General features: G+C 34.6%; 1 protein-coding gene across 7 annotated transcripts in view; it reads left to right on the top strand.

The window, feature by feature from the left end:
- The window catches only part of FER (FER tyrosine kinase), a 441,496-nt gene that overhangs the window by 329,564 nt on the left and 88,981 nt on the right, over positions 1–22,951 (top strand). For all 7 annotated transcript variants that reach the window (XM_082455757.1, XM_082455759.1, XM_082455760.1 and 4 more), the window contains one exon: positions 16,809–16,932. In XM_082455757.1, the coding sequence (XP_082311883.1) occupies positions 16,809–16,932 (124 nt within the window). The remainder of the gene's footprint in view (positions 1–16,808; positions 16,933–22,951) is intronic.

Raw genomic sequence — 22,951 nt, 5'->3', positions numbered from 1 at the left:
CTGTGGTTATGGAAGCATCCTAACCACTGCTGCTACACCAGGGGAGAAGGGAAGAGAGAAGAAATAGTCCATAACAGTGAAGGAAAACTTCTCTGGGGGTGATACATATATATAACACTTTCTTCTGTGTAGGAAAGTGGAGAGAGATTGGGAACTTGTTGAAGGCTTTTTTGACATATGGTGACTCCAGATTAGTGCTCTAAAGTATGGAATGAAAAGTATTCTTTCATCATAAGTCTTGAATGTCTTATGGTGTGGTATTACACCATATTTGCTGAGTGAATGAATTGCAAAACGCAGTAAGAGTAATTCAGGTTTTTTTCTCATTTTTTCCTAGCATTGATAAGAGATGTCCTCATTTTGTACAGCTGTAAGTCAGATAAACAGCGTCCTGGTTATAGAAGGAAGACTTATCCATATAGATACTAGAACCCGTAGGCAAAATTCTGGCTTGAGTGTACTGTAGCTAGGCAAGAAAACGATACCCGGAAAAGGTTATAGTTACCCCAGAGAAATCTATTCAAGGCAGAAGGTGTCCTGTCAGATGAGATCCTGCAGATTTTTAGGGCACCCTTTCCCCTGTGTGCATTGCCCTGTAGTGTGCTGTCAGATACGACAGCTGAGCCACTGGCAACTCTATAACTCCCTTTGTCCTCCTGACCCCACTGCTGGACTAAATGCCAACATGTGCTCTTGAAACCCTTTCTGGCAATGTGGGAATTAACTTAAAGGAGCTCATTTCCTTTTGTCATTCTATCCACATTGTTTGGATCATGCTCTTACTATGGTGTACGTTTATGGTTATGAGTTTGGTAGTTTAATAAAACTGGTGTCTTTTTTTGAGAAATAACAATTATTTTTTGTTCCCAGGTGTAATGATAAATTATAACCAAAATGAAAAAGAAAATCCCAGTTACACTTGGCATTTTTCTCTCTGCTTGCTCATTGAGCTTGTATTCATGTCATAAAATGAAAATAATATCCAATAAGAAATGACCAACAATAACTTGAAGAGAATGCCCATGTAATTTAAATCTTTTGTTGGTCTCTCTGTGACATTTAACCTATCACTTTAATGAAAAAGTTTTAATTGCCTATTTGAACTTCGTGTTGAACGAAGTGACTTACCTACTGGGCTGTGCCTTCTGGAAGTTTATGATAAAATACTTGGAATACTCCATGTGAGTGGTTGTGAAAAGGTCACATAGATAATAACTTAACAAAAAAATCTATATAAACAGTGAAATATTTACTGTTTGTAAAAGTGAAGTTTTGGGGTTATGAAGGGATAGAGGCTGCATTAACCATTTCGAATTGGTGATATTGGTAAAAGTCATCTTTTGTTGAATGAGGAAGGAAGACGCTTAAGGATTTTACGTCTGAATAATGGGAGTGAATTAGCTGGCAAACTATAAGGCAGGATGATTCCATTTTCTTCCTAGAGTTTGATATCAAAAAACAAAGTTCTCACTAATCCCAAAGTGAACGACTAAGAGTTCAGGTTAAAGCACTAACAGTAAAGGTTAAATGATAGAGGCAAGGAAGAGGATTATAAATTGGATATGCAGAATAAAGTATGTTAATAAAGAAATCATTATTCTCAGATTGCTTGAATGAGATTTCAGAGAAGTGATGACACTAATGTTTGGGATGGGGAGAGTCAGGAATGGAGGAGAACAGCTGAGCAGCTCCAGCTTTATCAACAGGTCATACGCACAGATGACAGTGCCAGAGCCCTGGCATAGAGAGAGATGATATTGGGGGGTAAGAGTGGAAGGCTTCTATAGTAAATAAAATATGACTGCGTGCACCCTGTCCAAAGTAGAGCATATTAAGATTAGGAACCCAGAGATGGTGACTGAATAATCCTCACTGTCTGTTACACTGAGCTTCTGGCTCTAGATTGGAACTAAGAGGTCAGTCTAGCCCAGTCCCTTTATATAATGGGTGAAATCCAGAGAAATTGAATGATTCACCTAAATTCCTACAACTAATTACTAACAAAGTTGGAATGAGAAGACAGTCTGCAAGTTTATGTAGTAAAACCCTATTAAAGTTAATCTTAAAGATGTATAGAAACTTTTTTTTCCTTTAGATAACTAAAATTCTGCATGCATGGTTCTTATCTGTTTCTTGAAAGTACTTATCCTAGGAAAACCATTTAAGTCAAATTACTTTAATAAATCTTTTTTTCCCACTTAGATTTGAGAACATTCAGCGTCATTGGGAACCCATTTCATGATGATCTGAATTAGTAGGAATATCTGTTTATGGCCAAACATTCTTGTGCTTCTAGAGGATCATAATTGTTTCTAGCACAGACTCACATTCTACCAGAAAAATTCCAAAGAAGGCATTAATTTTTATTTTATATCCAAAATCAAGTTTAAAGAAAAAGATATTTTCGATATTAGAGTGAACCCAATTTAGCTTTTCCTCCTAAGCAGTTACCCAGGAGAAAACGTCAGTATTCATCATCAGTAGTGCCAGTTTAGCGCAAAAAATTCAGCAACGTGAAAATAGAAACAAACACATACAGAAATGTGAGTCTTTGTTCTGTGGATGTTTACTTCTCATGAGCTCTTTGCTTTAATTTATATCTTTCGCTTTTAAGGTAAATACAGGTACTTCTCCTTTGTTTCCCCCCCACTGAAATCCTGCTCCATCCTTCACAGCCTTACCTACTTGCTGAATCTTTCTCCAGTTCCATAAGTCAGATTTCATTGTGTGTTTCTGAATTATTACAACATATTACTTGTGTATATATTTAGCTACTATTTCACTGTGTCTTTTAATGTAGTTTATTTCTGAATTTTTTATCTTCCTTATTAGATCGAGAACCACTGGAAGAGAGAGTATCCATTAATCTTTAGTAGGCCTTCAGCAATTTACATGGAATCCTATGGAATTGAATTAAGCACTTCCACTTTTTTTAGGCTTAGTTTTTCTTCTGTAAAGTCCTTTGAACATTACTCGTTCCTGTCTCCTTTCTTGATGGAGCTCTGCCTCTGCCTAATGTATCACAGGAGACTCTCTGTGAGGCGGCTGGCAGAAGAGCTTATTAACTGTCTCCCTTGAGAGGCTGTACACAGGGCAGCCTGCCAGGAGGCCTCCACAGCCCCTTCACATGTGGAAGAGTTTGGTCACGTGTGCCCCACCTGACACACGACAAGCGCATGTCCTTTCAGGACACAGTCACTGCTCTATGCCTGGAAAACTGCTATAGCCGAGAGAATTCTGGTCTCTAGACAGCATACGTGGACTTGAGACCCAGTACTTCCCCTTTGTAGTATATTCTTGGGAAAGTCAATTAATGCTTAAAGTATTGTTAAGAGAATTCAATGAGATAATGCCTGTGCCAACACATGTAAACTATTAAATACATGCAAGACACTTTTAATATTAAACTCCTCAACCGAGGGTTTTACTTATTAGGGAAGATGAATATTTTTCCTGATTCTCACTGAAATCCCAAGTGTAGGGGGGCTAACTCCTTGTAATAAGATATTGCCAAACTAAATATATTTGCTGTATGTATTAGAATGTCAGCAGTCCTATTCTATATGTTTGCCTAAGATAGATCAAGTTAAGCCAATTTAATCTGCTAAAAAAGTCATCCATCCTAGGAGATTTTGATACCTCTAAAATCTCTTATTCAATATGAGAAATCATCTTTTTATCATTGATTATTCATCATTGTAGAAATATGTCAGACTCATCACAAGTACTCACTTTGTATTTTTTTTATTCTAAATGGTAAGCAACATAGCTTTTCTGCTCTAAGCAAAAAGGGAGATAAATTTTCCTGATGCAGATATTTGAAGGTGGAAAGATAGTGTGAACTCACACATGAGGATTTCTCTTAGTATTTTTGAAGAAATAATTTAGACATGGTATCCTGGCACACAAAACATAACCCTTACTTGAAACCTGAAGTTACACGAGAAATAACGTTCTTATTTCATTTTTTTTTAAAAAAAAGCTCTTTACATATTTGAAAGCAGCTTTGATATCACCTCAGAATTATTTTTGTTAGATTATTAGAACAATTTCACTTAACTTTTTTGTACTACATGTAACATGCCTTTTGTGTCTTCATCCAAATTCTTGCCGAAAATTTTGAAAATGAGAGGATTAAGCATGGAATTCCAAGTCATACTTGATCACATCCTGACAAATCTCCATCAAACCTTAAATCCAGATCCCATGGCTATCATTGTTCAACCTACAGATCCACTTGCTATAATTCTGTCTAGCTCACTTCATCTCCATTTCTACCAAGTGATTACAATGATGAGTCAAATGACTTGCTGAAATCTTGTTGTATTTATGACCTTCCTCTGATCTATATTTTTTTGGTATTAAAAAAAATCTAGTAAGCTTTTTATTAAAGTATGTTTAGAGGTACTCTTCCATTGATCTCTTGCATTCCTACTCATCTTACTGGGTATGTCAAGAATGCAAGGCCCTGACTGATCTTTACCTAGGCCATTTCTCAGGGATGTGTTTGTTGTGAGCAGCTTCTAGGGATAAGGTAATGTCTCCCTCTCAGACAAAGAGCAGGCTTGCTTACTGCCTGCTATAAAACAGCAGCTTTCCCAAACTCATCGTTCCTCTCCTGAAACACATCCTGCTCTGTGTGCAGGTATCCATCTGGGCTTATCCACAACACCCCCATGCTGTGCTGTGAGTAATAAAGGTCTTCATCTCTGACCCATGAAAAAGTAACAGTCTAACTTATTAGCTTATAAATAGGGTGAAGTACTAGATCAAACAAAATATAACACAGAAGAGTACACAAATTATAGAGCTCAAATTATCACAAAGTATACACTTCCATGGTAACCATTTTCCTGACTTATAGATTAGTTTTGGCTGTTCTTGAACTTTGTATAAATGGAATCAAACCTTTATCTCAGAGGGAGACACTACTGAACTATATACTTAAAAATAGTAAAGATGCTGAATTTTATGTATTTTTTTAACCATAATGAAAATGGTTTTTATTTTAAATTAAAGAAAAAGTCAATTCCTTGGCTTAACTCTTCACTTTTTTAAAAAAAATTATTATATTGGAATAGAGTTGATTAACAATGTTGTGTTAGTTTCAGGTATACAGCAAAGTGATTCACTTATATATATACATGTATCTATTCTTTTTCAAATTATTTTCCTATTTAGGTTATTACAGAGTAGCTGTTCACTTTTTTTTAATGTTTATTTTTTTAATTTTATTTATTTTCCTTATTTTTTTGGCTGCATCGGGTCTTAGTTGCAGCACATGGGATCTTCATTGAGGCGTGCGGGATCTTTCGTTGTGGCACTCGGTCTCTTTGTTGCAGTGCTTGGGCTTCTCTCTAGTCATGGCACGTGGGCTCCGGAGCATGTGGGCTCTGTAGTTTGCGGCACGTAGGCTCTCTTGTTGAGGCGCTCAAGCTCAATAGTTGTGGCGTGCGGGCTTAGTTGCCCCACGGCATGTGGGATCTTAGTTCCCCAACCAGGGACTGAACCCACGTCCCCTGCATTGGAAAGTGGATTCTTTACCACTGGACCACCAGGGAAGTCCCTGTTCACTTTTTATAATGATGTATGTATGCCTCTCTCTCTCTGTCTGTCTCTTTCTTTCTCTTTATGGTTACTGCTTTCTAAGTTCTAAAAAATCTTCACCTTTACCAAGATCACAAAGGTATTTCCTATGTTTCCTTCTCAGAGCTTTAAACTTTAGGTCTATAGATCACTTGAAATTAATTTTTTGTAGGTGTGAGGTAGAGATTGGGGTCTGTTTTTCCAAGACAGTTATCGAGTTCTTCCACTACCAGTTCTTTAAAATGGTATATGAATTCTTTACCAGAATTTCCTTTTCCCATTGAATTGCTTTGGTGTCTTATGTAGTATATGAATCGGCCATTAAGTAGGTGGGTTTATTTCTCAACTCTGTTCTGTTCCATTGATCTACTTGATTATTCTGAAGCCAAAACATACTCCCTTGACTGTAACTTTATAGTAATTCTTAAAATTGGGTAGTCTGTCTCTTCCCAATTGGCCTTTTTTTTCATCATTATTCTCTATTCTAGATCTTCTGCATTTCCATGTAAAAATTTATAAGCAGCTTGTGAAATCAAACCAAAAAGCCTGGAACTTGGTTGGGATTGCACTTGATCAGTTTGGGGAGAATTGACTCTTAACACTCAATATTAATCTTCCAATCCATGGACTGGGTATATTGTTCCATTTAATTTGCACTTCTTTAATTTCTCAACAGTGTTTTGTAGTTGTCAGTGTAAAAGTGTAACACATCCCTGTCTAAAAGTATTTCTAAGTATTTTGGTTTTTGATGCTGTTATAAAGGATGTTCTGATTTCAGACTATCCCCTCTTTATTCAGCCAGTGCAGTTGAAGGTGAATTATAGACAATTAAGATAGCCCCAGGTGGATGAAATGATCAAGAGCTCCTTCAGAAATGAACGATCTCTTACAGAGAGAAGCACTACAGAAAGATACCTGTACTGAGACATTGTGGTTCATCTAAAGAATCAAGTGTTATTGACAGTGAGCCAGGAAGTCAGAAGAGTTTCTGCTATACGCTACCTCAGATTTCTGATGAGCAATTTTAAAATGTGTATATTTTGTTCTCTGATGAGTGAGGATGGCAGTTAGTACTTGACATGAAAGTAGAGACAGAAACAGTCAGTTAGACTTTGCATAAGTAGCAGACATTGGGTGGGGAGGGTAGAAGGAAATTTGTGATCTCAGTGTAAGTGTGTTTTATGTGTAAATATGATACAGGGGTGATTCAACATATGAAAATCCATAAATGTAAGATACCACATTAACAGAATAAACAACAGAAGTCACAGGATCATCTCAACTGATGCAAGAAAAATATTTGACAAAATTCAACACCTTTTCATGATAAAAACACTCAATAAACTAGGAATAAAAAAATTATTTCAACATGATAAAGATCATATGGAAAAAAGCTCAGGGCTAACATCATACTCTGTGGTGAAAAACTGAAAACTTGTTCCTCTAAGATCAGGAACAAGTTAAAGGTGCCCACTCTTACCACTTCTATTTAACATAGTACTGGAAATCCTATAACAGCACTCAAAAATCAGTTGTGTTATTATACAATAATAATGAACAATCCTAAAAGGAAATTAAGAAAATAATCCCATTCACAATAGCATCAAAAAGAATAAATTGTGTAGGAATAAACTTAACTGAGGAAGTGAAAGACTTGAAAGACTTGTACACTGAAATTATAAAACATTGCTGAAAGAAATTAAGACACACAAAAAATGGAAAGGCATCCTGTGTTTATGAATTGGAAGACTTAATATTGTTAAAATGTTCATACTACTCAATGCAATCTACAGATATGATGCACTCCCTACAAAATCCCAATGGCATTTTTTTGCAGAAATAGAAAAAAAAATCCTAAACTTGACATGGGACATCAAAGGACCCAGTATAGCCAAACCATACTATTGAGAAAGAAGTAAAAATTTAGAGGCTTCACACTTCATGATTTCAAAGCCTATTACAAAGCTACAGTAATCAAAACAGTATGATACCAGCACAAAGACAGACAGATAGACCAGTGGAACCAAATAGAGATCCCAGAAGTAAACCCTAACATATACAGTCAAATGATCTTTGACAAGGGTGCCAAGACTACAGAATGGGAAAGGATAGTCTCTTCAATAAAGGGTATTGGGAAAACTGTATATCCACTTGCAATTGAGTGAAGATGGACGCTTATCTTACACGTGTACAAAAGTTAACTGAAAATGGATTAAAGACCTAAATGTAAGATGTGAAACTATAAAACTCCTAGAAGAAATAATAGGGGAAAATGTAATGGCATTGAAATGGGCAGTGATTTCTTGGATATGACACCAAAAGCACAGGCAACAAAAGGAAAAATATACACACATAAAATGATACTACATCAAAGTTAAAATCTTCTGCACAGCAAAGGAAGCAGTCAACAGAGTCAAAAAGCAACCTACAGCACAGGGGAGAAAAAACTTGCAAATCATATCAGATAAGGGGTTAATATCCAGAATATATAAAGAATGCCTGTAACTCAATAACAAAAACCCAAATATCTCAATTAAAAAATGGGCAAAGGACTTAAATATACATTTTTCTAAAGAGATAAACAAATAGCCAACAAGCATATGAAAAGATGCTCAGTATCACTAATCATCAGGAAAATGCAAATAAAAACCACAAAGAGATATTACCTCACACCCATTGGGATGGTCACTATCAAAAAACAAGACAAACAACCCAGAAAATAATGGGTGTTGGCAAGGATGTGGAGAATTTGAACGCCTTGTGCACTGTTGGTAAATTGGGACAGCCACTATGGAAAAGAGCATGGAAATTATTCAAAAAATTAAAAATATAACTCCAATAATGATCCACCAATTCAACTTCTCTATATATATCCAAAAGAATGGAACAGGATCTTGAAGAGATATTTGCACACCTACATGCATTGCAGCATTATTCACAATAGTCCAGAGGTGGAAACAACCTACATGTCCATCACTGGGTGACTGGATTAAGAAAATGTGCCATGTACATACAATGGAATATTCTTCAGCCTTAAAGAAAGAAGAAAATCCTGTCAAAATCTGCAACATGGGTGAAACTTAACGACATTATGTTAGGTGAAATAAGCCAATCACAAAAAGACAAATACTGTATAATTCCACTTTATATGAGGTATCTAAAGTTATCAAACTCATAGAGAGAGAAAATAGGATGGTGGTTGCCACGGGCTGTTTGGAGGGGGGAACAGAGTTGGTCATTAGGTACATAGAGTTTCAGTCATGCAAGATGAGAAGGTTCTAGAGCTCTGTTGTACAATATTGTGAATATAGTTAACAGTATTATACTATACGCTTAAAATTATGAGGATAAATTTGAGGTTTTTTTCCACAACTTCCTAAAAAGTGAAAAAGGAGACTCTGTTTTTTTCTGATTTTTCCTTAATGCTGACATTCCAAACTCTTTGCTGCAATGTGTTCTTTAAAAGTATATTTTAAAGTAATAATTTTTATTTTGATAGAAAGTTTCATAATTTGTGAATGTATTTCTGATCAAAACCTTTGCATAAATTCTGACCATATCCAACAAAAATGTGTAAATGTGAAGATATAAATATATATTTCTAATTATTTTAGATAACAAGATTATGTAATAGGTCTTAATAAAGTAGTCACTGATATCATTGATTTGGGGAATATAATGTCTCTAAAATATCTAGCCTATGATAAATTCAATTTCTAAAAATATTGCTAGCTTTTTAAAACATTTTTCCCTTATTAAATGTAAACGTACTTTTGGATTTGTCTTTTTATCCCTCATCTCTTTAAAAATCTAAGGAAGCTTGAATTGATGCCTTTTTCTTTTTCTCTGCATTTTTCCTGTACTAGATAGAGATATTAAAATAAGCATTCCATTGAATTTTTTATTTAGAAAAAATGCCATTGTAGCATCTAAGTATTTAAAGGGTATTCCAGGAGCCAGCATCTTTATACACCATCTTCCTGTCCATTCTTTATATTTTATATCAAAGGCAGCTTTGAGGGGCATAAGAAGCCACAAATAGAAAAGTAAGTCGTTTGGCCTGAAAGCAGGGAGAGACGGACTGTGGAATTTCTTTGTCTTGGTGGCAGACAGTGCGTTGTGGCTGGGGAGGATGGCGGGGGATTTGTGATCTCGCTCTATGTATGTTTTCGTGTGTAACTATGTGTGTCAGCCTTAGGACACAAAATTAATTGGTGAATCTGCCTTTTCAGCTTCCTTTTTGAGCATTAAAAAATAGCACTATTGAGCCCTCATGCAAAAAACACACAGTGAAAAGTAAAATCTTGGTTCAAAGTAGCCAAAGCAATCATAAGAACCTTTGAATGAAAGGGACTACAGCTATATGGAATACTGAGTAATATCTTAAAACAAGAGTCAGCAAACTTTTTCTATAAAGGGCCAGATAGTAAAATGTTTAGGCATCAGTCTCTTGTCACAACTCTGGCATCATAGCTTGAAAGCATCTGTAGATAGTATGTAAAGGAACGAGTGTGGTGGTTTCCCAATAAAACTTTATTTACAAAAACAGGCAGTGGGCTGACTTTGGCCTCTAGGCCATAGTTTGCAGACACTTGCCTTAGAATTTCAATTTTATCACCAAAATCACCACCTTAAGAATAAAAGGTCAATTCAGTTCCCTCCCCCACAATATGAAAAAGCTGATTATCTCCAGAGTACTTTCTGGAAACTGACATTCTGATGGTTTGTGAAAGTTGACTCTGGTATCTGCCCTGGCAGATCACATAATGTCTAGTAATATTATAGCTGGTGCCCCTTGAACCAGCAAGTTAAAAATACTGTGAAATGCACTCTTTTATTTCATAGAACTGTTATCATGACCCTTAGGGAGTTATGTTCTCGGAGATCATCTACAAAGGAGAAATGCAAAAGGTCCCGGTACTCTGCAGTGCTGGCAGAGCATGGCTATTAGGAAACCTCATCTGAAAAGACTAATGTCATGTATTAATCTAAACTGGGAAAACCACACACTCAGCTCTGCCTTTGGCCCAGCCGAACTACGTTACTTAGGTAGCAAGCTGTTCATAAGGTGCATCTTTAAAAAGAACATGATGGTATCAGAAAAGCCAGTATATTCTTGGAGTCACTTTCAGTTTTTCAGTGTTTCATGTTTCTCATCTTTCCCCACAGACTGACCCATGTCTAGCTTTAGTACAGAGTCTTTTCAGATCTAATGCTTTTGTCTTTTTTTGGGGGGGGGAGGAGGCAGATAATTCTTAGTATAAGCCCTCATCACCTCGATTAACAACTCACACATTCTCCCAGCTAATCTCTCTTTCTGTGAAATCCATCTCTCCTAAGTATAACCTACATGTACCGGTCAGTATTCTCTGCTTCAGTGTTTGATGAATCCTTTCTTCTTCAAGAACTTGTTTTGGCTTACCTCCTATTATATAAAACCTATTCTGTGTCTCATTGGGTAAAAGTTGAATCAGCATTCATTGTTTATGATTATCATATAGATTTTTTCCCCTTATTTTTGATGAGCTGGCTAACAGTCAAAACTCTATTGACTTAAACAAAGGTTTATTTTTGTTTTAAATAAGAACTCTGAACAATGACATAAATGGAGCCCCCATAATAGCTCTCTATAATTTAATAGTTGCTTTGATTACGATCCTATTTTAAATGTATAAGTGAATACAACTAAACCAAACTTCTCAGGAATAAATTGATATCCCAAAAAACAAGGGTAATGAATTATACATTTTATATATCACTAGGGACTAGTATCTCTTAGTTTAATAACCTTTGAAGTTGTTTGAAGATAAATTAAGATCTCTACATGATTCAATGACAAGAAGTCATTAGTGGTATGGCCCTGATGATCCCTTTTCTCAAATGACAAATTGATAAATTAGTATTCTTGTTTACATAATAACCTCTCCGAGTTTGTTTAATATGATCAGTTCCTCAGAGTCCCATTAATACTGAAAGAACAGGTAGGATCAGATTTTCACAGCACAGAGTAAGAAATCTTGGAGGAAGAACTGCTGAGAATAAAATGGTCTTTTATCCTCTTACTAAAAGTTGGCTGCAAACAAAATAAAGCACTTCTATTTATTATTTCCTAATTGTTCCAGACATTTATATATATATATGTGTGTGTGTATATATATATATATATATACACACACATATATATATAATCTTTTTAATTCTCAAGGTCTTCTAATATAGATACTATTTTATCCATAAGGAATCGTTGAGTGCTAATACGGGAGATATATCAAAAAACTTACAGAGCTTGTATTCGTTCACTTAATTGGAAAATCTAGAGGGAAATCACTCTTGAGGCAGTATGTGATCCAGTGGATCAAACATGTCACCAAAAAGTATTCTTTTTCCTTTACTCTTTCTGCTTTCCATGGTGATAGCTTCATCCCAAGGCTGCCAGTCTCTGTGGTGCTACATGCTGTCCTGTACACTTCCACTTGCAGAGAATACTTCTTTCCTGGTACTTCTCTCAAAAAAAAAAAAAAAAGTTTATTTCACCCTTTAAAGTATCTCCTTGTATCTCAGTGACCTAAATTAAACTATGTGCCTATCCCCGAGCCAGTCACTGGAAAATGGACTCCATTGATTGGGGTAAGCAAATCTAGGATCACCTTTATTGTTGAGGTGAGGTAAATACTTTCCAAAATGGGAGAAGGGCAGTCTCCTAAAGGAAATTGAGGTGAATGAGGGAAAATTGATGTGCGACAAACAACCAGTCCCTGCTACAACTCTTCCTTATTTTATATGCAAAATAACTTCAACAAAAATAATGATAAGTTGTAGTGTTTATTGTGTGTACCATGTGCTAGGCATATGCTTAGTACTTTAGATACATTTTAGTCTTCAAAACCATCTTGAGGAATAAAAGGAATTAATCCTTATGTTTTAAAGAAGTTTAGAGAGATTGAACAACTTACCCCAGGTCACATAGCTAATCATGTAACCAAAAGTGGGGTCCGCCTGCTCGCCGCTCAAAAGCCAATAAAGAGGCCAGGTTGGGGGAAAGGAAAGTTTGCTTTATTTTGGATGCCAGCAACCAGGGTGGACACCTGTCCAAAGGCCAACTTCCCCCACCCGCCGCCCCGACAATCAGGGGGCAAGAGCTTTTATAGACAGAGGGAGGGGGCTACATGCAGAAGCAATACAGTCAGCTCTGACAGTCATCCTGAAATTGGTCATCGGTAGTCTGACAGTGTCATCTTGATTGTCCTAGGTACAGTTAATCTTCAGTTCCAGGTTCGGTTTGTTTCCATTTCTTTGAGGCCAGTTCTCGGAATTGCGGCAGCTTATGTCATGGCCACAGCCTAGCCATCATGTAGTTAACTTCTTCCACCTGGTGGCGGTTTCAGTATCTATAAGACGGCTCACAGGATACGGCTCAGAATATTATCTATAGCCCTTAAGGAGGAACTAAAGGTCCTCGACTATGCTTAATGACTAAACTATTACTATTTGGTCTCCTTTGACTGTTTCCTCTGTTTCTGCATTTTCTCACTTCTCTGATTAAACTTATTCTTTAGCTAAAGTTTTTCCACAGACAAAAGGCAGGCTGAGGACATGGGGTGAGGGGGGCTGGGCAAGGGCCATAGGGCCTGCTCCGTTTCAGTCAGACCTAGATCAGCACGACTTCAATATCCATGTTCCTTTCACCATGTAATGCTGTCTCGTGAGTAAACTAAAAGTTGGCTATAAAAACATGCTAAGAATTGTCTTAGAAATTCATCACTGGTGAAGAATTCTAGAAAATAATCCATCCTGTCTTGGTTTAATGTGCCATATAGAAATAAGCTTTGGTAAGACAGCTACAAAGGGGGAGTTATTATCTTGTTTTACCCAGTTATGAACACCACCATCTTATTGCAGTGGTCAGGTGGGGTACTCTAGCTACACACATACACACATACATATACAAACATGTATACACATGTGCTGCATATATGATTCTTGTATGTATCACACATTCTAAGAGAGGTTCTTTAAACTTCCACAGTGAAAATGACAAAAGAATGAGTTCAAAGAAGCAGACACTATCTTCTACAGTAACCTCACAGTGAATACTAAAGATCGTATCATCTGATGTCAGTCTCCAGTTCTTCTTCACTAAATGATAATAATCAAATACAGTCCCCACGGAAATGTTTCTGGCCCAGTCTGAATTATTTTCTTGGTATCCTAGCTTTAGTCTCATAGTCTGTCCTTTGGAGAGTTTACTTTTTGCTTCAGGGTCCTTAATGCCTACACTTGCCCAAGGCTTAGGCTTTCCATACTGAATCCTAGCTATTTAATTTTTTTCCTGAAGACCTTGCTTCTCAACAGTGTTCTGCAGTTAGCTGACTAGGGCTGTGGAATGGTGCAGCTCTGCTACTTTACTAAAGATCACTGTGTCTGTGGCATGAATAACTATAAATTGGAAATAAATTAAAATTTACTTTAATGATTTAGTGATTTTAAGCAAGAAATTTCTCGAAGGTAGAAATAATCTTGGATTAACTAAGGGACAATCAGATACCCTTTGTCTGTATCTTTGACTGTGTCACAGTATTCTGAAATAGCTGTATCTAACTCTACCTTCCTAGTACTTTATCTTTATTGACTTGGCATCACTTTTCAGCCAATTTTTAATTCTATTTAAGTGTTGTCTTCTCTTTGTTTATTAATCTAGTGTGCATTTGTTGGTTTACAGTCTTATCTATTAAGGATTGCTTCTTTGCAAATTATTTTTGTAAAGGATGCAGTTTGTAAGGCAGTGGTGTTACAGAAGCATCTATCAAGATGAGCTCAGAGTCTTAAATGTACTAAGTTTTATTGTTGGAATCTAAAGAATTTTATGGCATCTGTCAGGTGCCATTGATAAGAGATGTAATGTCATCCTTTTCTAAACATTATTTTAACATTTAACAAGTACTTGAAAAGCATAGTTCTAACCATTGGAGAAAAACTAAGGAAGAAATGTTTAAAATTAATAAAAAATTTCTTGAGTAGCTTGTCTTCATGCTTACTGAGGTATTATTACATGCTAGACAGCCTGTGGTTGGCACTGAAATTAGCATACTGAACAACAGAAGCGCAATTCTCTTCACAGGGTTTACAGGCTGGGCCGGGGATTGGGGTATGAAGAGGATTATGTGAAAGACTAATTTAAAAAGAGCAGGAGGCAGAAGGAAAAGTGCTGAATGTGAGCTAGTTTTGGAAAGAAATAATATTAGGATTCCGCAGAACACTGGGGTTATGTCATATGCTGCTTTAATCAAATTGCAGAAAAGATTTTTTCATTTGAAAGTTATTCCATAGCTTAGAAAAAATGGTATGTGGTTTCAAGACTAGAAGGGTGCACTTTTTCTAAACTAGGCCAATGTATATCTAACAAAATAATTAATATATGTGAATATTGGTCCAGGAAGTAACTTGAACTAAATATTGATTTCAAGTCCATTCTAATTTTTTGTACTTATTAAAGTTGAGAAATTAGTGGTAATTTTGCTGTTTACTGTTGCATTTAGGTGTTTTTGTTTTTGTTTCTGAAAATTAAGTCAAGCTTGATAGAAGCTATTTCAGTAATGTTCATAGTAATAAATTTGATATTCTCTTTAAAAGAACAGAAAAAAAAGTAAATTATCTGACACCATTAAGATGATTTTTAAAGCATATAGCTTAGTGATTTTGCAAATAGTCCACCTAAATTTGTGTAATACTGATTTGTGAATAGGAGAAGAGATTAGAAAAAGAGAACTTTCTAAGGAGAGTTAGGTGTTTATTTTCTAGGTATTCTCATTAAAGAAAAAGCCATTAAGTCTTCATCTCTAGAGTTGTTCTATTTAAGGAGGCCTAGGTCCCTGGTGAAGAGGATCAAAAGCATCAGGAAATGACAATTAAAATGTTAATCCCTCTTGCAAAATTCTGGCTTAATATCAGAGGGCCTAATAGAAAGAGAAAGTAGGGATGAGTGTTTTTAGAGAATGTTCATTCTAATATACTTTAACTTGGTTTTCTTTTGTTTTGTTTAATAATACAATACATTACACTATACATTAACAAGGAAATTGTTTAATGCCATGCTGTTAGTGAATGCACAGTGTAAGGCTACCCTATTTAACATGGTTGTCACTGGCCATATGTGGCTCCTGGGCTCTTGAATTTTTGAAATGTATCTAGTGCTTCTAAAAAACTGAATTTTGAATTTCATTTAATTTTAATTGATTTAAATTTTAAAATTTAATTTAATTTCCAATAACATGATTCAGTTATTAGGAAAGGTTAAGTATATTTGGAACAACCTAGGTATGTGAGTCTACTTTTTTAACCGTAAATTTGATGAAATCTAAATACAGATCAAATACTTCAGATGGAAATGTGCATCTAAATTGGGATGTCCCATACATGTAAAATACACAACATATTTTAAAGACTTAGGATGATAAAATGTAAAATATGTCCACAATAATTTTGTAATGATACATGTTGATTTAATAAGATTTTATATATATTGGGCTAAAGAAAAAACATACTATTTCAGTCACTTTCACCTTTTTATTGTTGTTACTTTTTAAAATGTGGCTACCGGTATATTTAAAATTACTATGTGGCTTGCATTACATTTTTTTTGGACCATGCCGTTTTATGGAGTTTCTCTAAGTCATCACTGGAATTCATTTGATGCACAAAAATGCAATCTGACTCAGCAACTAAATCTTATCAAAATCATAGCCTTCTTTTTTTTTTTCCTGTCTGACTCTACTATTAGTGATGGTGTTGTTAATAATCTCAATTTTTTAAGCAGTCACTGACTCTGATAACTAATTTGATATCATATACTTTTTAAACTCATAATAATTGTAATCTTTTATTTGGTATTAGAGAAAATAAAATTTCTTTAAAAATTTTATCCAGGCAAATTGGTAAGAAATTGTGACAGAGGAAGAAGTATGACTTTGAATATTATTATGTGTTGGGTAATATACAGCGTGAAGCACTTAAAGTACTTAAACTGCATCTAAGAAAATTCATGGTGTCTGCTTTCTAATAAGATGTGTTCTTTTCATATTTTCTTTTATCCTCACCTTAAATGAAATGAGCAAAAGGTATGGTTAAATGTGTAATGCTTTTTGTTCTGTCAGGTATCTCTAATAGGTGATAAATATGACTTTCATCATGATCTTGTCTCATTGTTCATCTTTCAATTCTTCTAGGAGGTGATTTCCTCTCCTTTCTGAGAAAGAAGAAGGATGAAATAAAACTCAAACAATTAGTGAAATTTTCATTAGATGCTGCTTCTGGTATGGCCTATCTTGAGAGTAAAAACTGTATACACAGGTAAGGAGAATATTTTTTAAACATTTTCCAGTTTTATTAATAGGGTATTAGAAAACTGATATACTTGCTATCATAAAGCAGTGAATTTCTTTCACAAAACATGTATTTTCTTGTTGGTTTTCATATTTTGTGTGAAAGCATTCTTTGACAGTTGCTTACTTAGTTTACAGAAACACTCGTTTTCTGTCTTCCTGAGGTAAGTATACCTCATTAGACAATGACTTACTAATTAAAATTTGTTTTATTATAATCATGAATAGCATAGTGATAAGATATACCACAAATTAGTAGTATAAGCAGCTACAAACTTACAGCCAAATAAGATTGTTTCATGTGTTACTTATTCTCCTTTTTCAAAGAAATTACTTATAAAGTTACAGAAAATCCTACTGGTAAAACAATTCATGACAGTGAATTTGGCCAAGGGTAAAAGATTTGAGCACACTAGTTATTTCAAAGGAGATTTTAGCAAACTTTCTCTAATTATATCAAGACCAGCAACTTGGTTTTAATGCTTTATAGATTGTGGTTTTAGCTGCTTGTAGCTGAAAGTAATCTTCTTTTGCCAAGTGTGAATACAAATTAAGATCTCTTGCAGAATTCATGTCAGATCCTAAATATGGCTAAGTGTATATAAGCAAAATAAAGTGGGGGATTTGATGTAGTTTTTATTTGCTTGAAACAGCACATGTACTGTTTAACGTGGGGAGGGTTCATTGTCAGATTGAACCATTGTGAACTTGAAGCTGGTTGGTTATAGAGGTATATTTTTCTCTCATGTGTTTCATTATGCAGCCTTTGACTTCATCTTCTTGTGAGGTTGTACAACATAGAATTGCAGCAGAACAAAGTTATATGCACCTGAAATATACATTTATTTGATCTCAATGAATATTTTTTACTTAATTCCCCCCCCCCAAATTTTGCTTAGTGTTCAGTTTTATTCTGAAACTAAAATTATGGCTTATGTTTCAAATATGGTTCAACAGTCACATGTGTTTTAAAATACATTTAAATAAGAATACTATTTTTCTGGAAATTAAAACAACTAAAACTAAGCTACTATCATATTCCTGTTTTACTTTCTATGAATATAGACTATATTTACTTTCAATGAATGTAGATCAAATCACATTGTAATAGATATTTGTGAAGACTAAAAAAATTGATTTTGGACAAGAATTGCATTATCACTAATTTCATTACTTCATGTTAAAAGTAACAATTAAGGATTTTGCCCTTTATTTAGAGAAAACCTATAATTTTTATTGCTCAGGTGTTAAAGCTACTTTGGGTATCACATTCTCTACTGCAGTTTTTATCGTGTCTCAGATTTTTTTTTTAAACTCTTAGACTATTTATGGCTTTAAGCCATAATAAATACACATTCTTGAAACTGTTTTAATGTCAGTTACCAGTAACAGTCTTTAATTTCTGGTGTGTTGTGGTTGAGGGAACTGTTGTTTCAATTTCTTGCTGCCTTAGTGATTGCTTTTCTTGCAAATGGATGATTGTATTTTTTTAAGTGCCTCTATCATGAGAATTGAAACAATTCTAAATTGCCGATGGCAGTTAGCTTTTAAAAATTTATTCCACTTACAGAATCGTAATATTATCTGCTGTAATTTTATTTTCCCATTTTGGTTTTTAAGAATTTTCATGCATTTCCAAATGTTTGAAAGTCAACCCGCGCTTGACCACATATCCTAGAAGGTTGTACATAGTCCTGTACTATTTGCCTGGGGGTAAGGTTCCTGATTGAACATCTTGAACAGTGTTGCTGAGAGCAGGTTTGACAAATAGGTTTCAGTGCCAACTTTCAGTGATTGGTAGTGGCTGTCTGTGTTGTGCATTGAGAAGGATTCCAGGATCAGTGACAAAGAGTCCCGTGATCGATTAGTCACATCTGTCAGGGTGCTGATAAGCATTAACACAAAAACTCCAAATTTGTCATCTGTCACATAGAATATTTTCTTTTTGTCTTTATTTTCATAAATACATTTTTGATATGATTTTCCTTACTAGGTATATTATAACAACAATATAATATTTTTCTATAATCACTTCCACTGATACCTTCTAAACTATATGCTATTCTTATTTCTCTTGTTAATCATGATTACTGGATGAATTTCATGATATCTCTAGCCAGTGATCTTTTTGTTCCTCTTCAATCTTAACGTAAATGTTCTTTTGGATGAATTCAATTTTTTTCTCTTCCTTTTTGGTACCTCACCAATACATGACTCTATATTGAGAAAGTAAATCATTCTTTGTGTTGAATTTTTTATGGAAGTGACTTGTGCTACAGAACTGTGTTCCTCTGTGTCATTCTGTGGAACTATTTTTGTGGTAGCAGTAGTAATTGCAGTGGAGTTTAAATTGATTTATATTTAATAGATATACTCAAGGCATGTTATACATTTTTTTCTCCTAAGAAATATCATATATATATTTATGTAGTGTAAATATAACAAATATATAAATACTGTATATGTATATAGTATATACTACAGTGAAAAGTATTTTTCCTCATTGGAAAAATTTCTAGTAAGGTATTTCAAAATTTAATTAAAGTTTCTAAAACGTGATTAAAAGTTTCCTTTCATTTTTCAAGTAATGAAGAAAGGCCCCAAGCCCCATTCTTGACATCCCAAAATATATGTATGTCTATGAATTCTAAAGTCTTTGTCCTACAAATCAAAAAAATTTAAATATGCTTTAAATTTTATATGAACTTATACATTTTATCCTGTTCACTGATTAGAGGTCACTGGAATTCAGAACTTGAAAATACTTCTAATTGAATCTCTCCAGAATATTATCTTAACTTTTGGGGGACGCATTCTCTTTCTTTAGCTTTGTTGTATTGTTTTGATTACTATGAGAAGAGCAGAGCAATGTTTCATTAAAGATAAACAAGTATGACAGCTATAAAATGGAAACAAATAATTGCATAAAGAAATGGCATGCTTTTTTGGAAAGTGTTCTTGTTGTAATTTCCATTTCACTTCCAGGAGTGTTCTCTTGATACACTAAGTTTCTAATTGAAACTATTTCTGCTTATAATTTGAGAGTGTTGGATATTTTGTGTTTCAATTTAGTTGTAATCAACCCTGTTTTCTTTATAATTATTCTATAAGCCAATGTGAAATTTTCTTTCCTACTTGTACTTCATACAAATATTTGAAGTACACTGATAAACTTTGCAGGGGTGTGTTTACTTACAGTGGCATGTTATTAGATCGCTAGGTGTCACTCTGGAAAGAGTATTAAACCTGATGATTCTTGATGTTAAGTGGATTGAGGTTTGACATTATATTAGATTTAAATGGTAACGGTGTTTATGGTTTTATTGCTGATGAGTTCTGCAAGATTTATTTTTATTTGGGTTTATTTTTAAAAATTGGTTTTGTGCCATGTATTTTATTTGTCCATGGAAAGTAAAGGGAGGATAAACTCTTGATTGCCATGTATTTGAGTTAAAGACCATAATCTATTGGGAGTCTTGGAAGCATTTCTTCATTTCATGATATTGTATGTCATTGTCAATGCCAGAAAAAGTATCTTGGGAGAGGTACTATAGAATATGATTTCTGTTTCTATTTTAACTCTTGTACTGATTCCTCTTCATTTTTGATTACTCTACCACAATGATGTTTCTTTGTTATGGAGTAAGATTAATAACTCTACAAATGAAAATATATAAGACTGCAAATATTTTATTGTTTGCTAAATGTTTTGCTTATCCATTGAGAACAATGATATTTCTGGCACTTCAGAAACGTGAACATTAGCTTATTCTTTGCCAGGATGATAGCAATATGAGAATCATGATCCCTGCCTTCAGATGGATGTAACAGAAAATAATAATAATGCAAAGAGATTATCAGTTTAGTGACAATGTGTACAAGATACCATGGGAGTAATATCAAGAGGGTCTAGTATGACCTGTCAGTATGGGAGCTATGGTGGGGAGTAATCAGGGAAAGTTTTGCAGATGATACTGTTTGAGTGAGACTTGAGTGTATCATTGAATAGAAGGGGAAAGAATTTTCTAGCTGAAGCAAAGTTGAAAGCAAAGTTACGTTTTTCATGAGAAAGCATGACAATCATGGAACTACAAAGAGTATAATACTATCAAAATGGGAAGACCAAGGAACATTGGGCTGAGCCAGATAAACAGGGTCTTTCTTTCCAAGGGCCATGTATACCCTTTAATTTGGCTAAACTTGGGAATATCTAGCCATACATTCAGATAATTTTAAGACAGTTAAAAGTCTGTGGTTTTTAACTGGAAAAGGAAAGTAATTTGAACAAAATTTACGGAATCTTGAAAAATGTATAATCTTGTGAAAAGGTGTAGGTATGGGACCAATTTTATTTTTAAGTTTCATTGGAAAAACAATTTAAGAAAGCTAAGATTGCCCAGAAAGGAACAATATTACATTTCACTTAGATATGTTCCAGAAGAAGATTATTTCATCCAGTGATTTCTGATAAGGCTTAGGCATGTGTACTTTTTAAGATAAATGTAAGATGTAGCTTCTGTCTTATTTTTGTTGTTTGTGATTTCATATTTTATGAAGCTAAAGATTTGGTATGATATTGATCATTTACATTTTTCCCTTGAAAATGGAAACTCTCTTGAAAGTTTTCTTTATTTTTTAAATGCAACTGACTAGCGTCTGAGTTCTTCCTAAACCTTGAATGTAGTGGAAAAGTATTCTTGTGCTTAATGTATCTGCATATTTTCTTCAGTGTTTTTGAACGCTTCATCTTTTCTGTGTCTTATGATCCTCCATATATTTAATAAAAGGGACCTTAAGATCAGTTTACAGATTAAGTAATTGAGTCCGAGAAAGATTAAACGAAGGTCACCTAGAGAATTAGTGGCAGGGCCACTGTTAGTTCTTGGATGTGCTGACTTCATTATGACACATTCCCATTCCAGTGTTTTGTTCTGTCTCATCAAGTATTCATGAACCTAACAGCTGACATTTATTGATTACTTACTGAGTACCAGGCATTATGCTAATTAAGTGCTTTTGATTCAATATATGAGAAATTAAGCTTCAGGAGGGCAATAATTTTTTACCTATATTGTTTACTTTTGGATTCCAAAAGCCTGAAACAGTGCCTGGCACTTAAAGGTGAATGAGTGAATCCACAAGGCAACAGTAGGTACTATTGTTGGGCCTGTTGTAACATGAGGAGACTTATGGTTAGGGAGGTTGAGCATCTTGCCCAAGATCATATTAAAAGAAAGTGGCAGATCCAGGACGTGGATCCTGGCACTCTGGTTTGAGAGCCCCACTCTGAATCACTACACTGAACTCAGCTGCTTTCCATAAGACATGCATCTTCTGACCAATTAGAAGATTCAGGGCAGAAGGCCAGGTGGTGTTTGGTGTGATGGCTCAGCTTATAATCAACATCTGGACTCTTTATGGTCATGAGTAAAAACAGAAGAGGATGCTGAAGCCTGTGAAATATAATTTTAGAAAGACATACCAAGGTGTTTTCTGTTGTTTTTTAATGAACAGTTGCTGAAATGCAGCAGTATTTTGTTATTGCTTCTCCATTTAATTAGAGCTTGAAAATTTTTTTCATTTTTTTGTACACTATTGTTTAGATACCCCCTTCTGCTTTATCTGTTAATTAAAAACACAGGATTAGCATAGACATGTGATAATCTCAGTTAGTTGACTAAGCATTTATGACTGGTTTTCTTGTTCTAACATTTGATTATAATTTTGAATATATTAAGCTGTACTTTTATTTTTAGCTTCTAAACCAATTTTGCTACAGTACAAAGAGGACTGTAATTTTAAATGTCTCAAAAATATATGGTCCTCCTCTAGTTTAACCTTTTTTTTTTTTTCTAGAGCAGTTTGGTATTCACAGGAACACCTTCCTAAAAATTATTTATCCTGCTACTTTATTCAGTGTCAGATTTTCCTATCGCTAGCTTCATTCATTTTAATTAAAGGATTTTTTCCTAAAGTCACATGTATGT

Source organism: Balaenoptera physalus (assembly GCF_965194825.1).
Source record: "Balaenoptera physalus genome assembly, chromosome: 3".
In the NCBI taxonomy this organism is placed as follows: Eukaryota; Metazoa; Chordata; class Mammalia; order Artiodactyla; family Balaenopteridae; genus Balaenoptera; species Balaenoptera physalus.
Note: the sequence above shows the minus strand (reverse complement) of the source record. Positions and strands in the feature narration are given on the sequence as shown.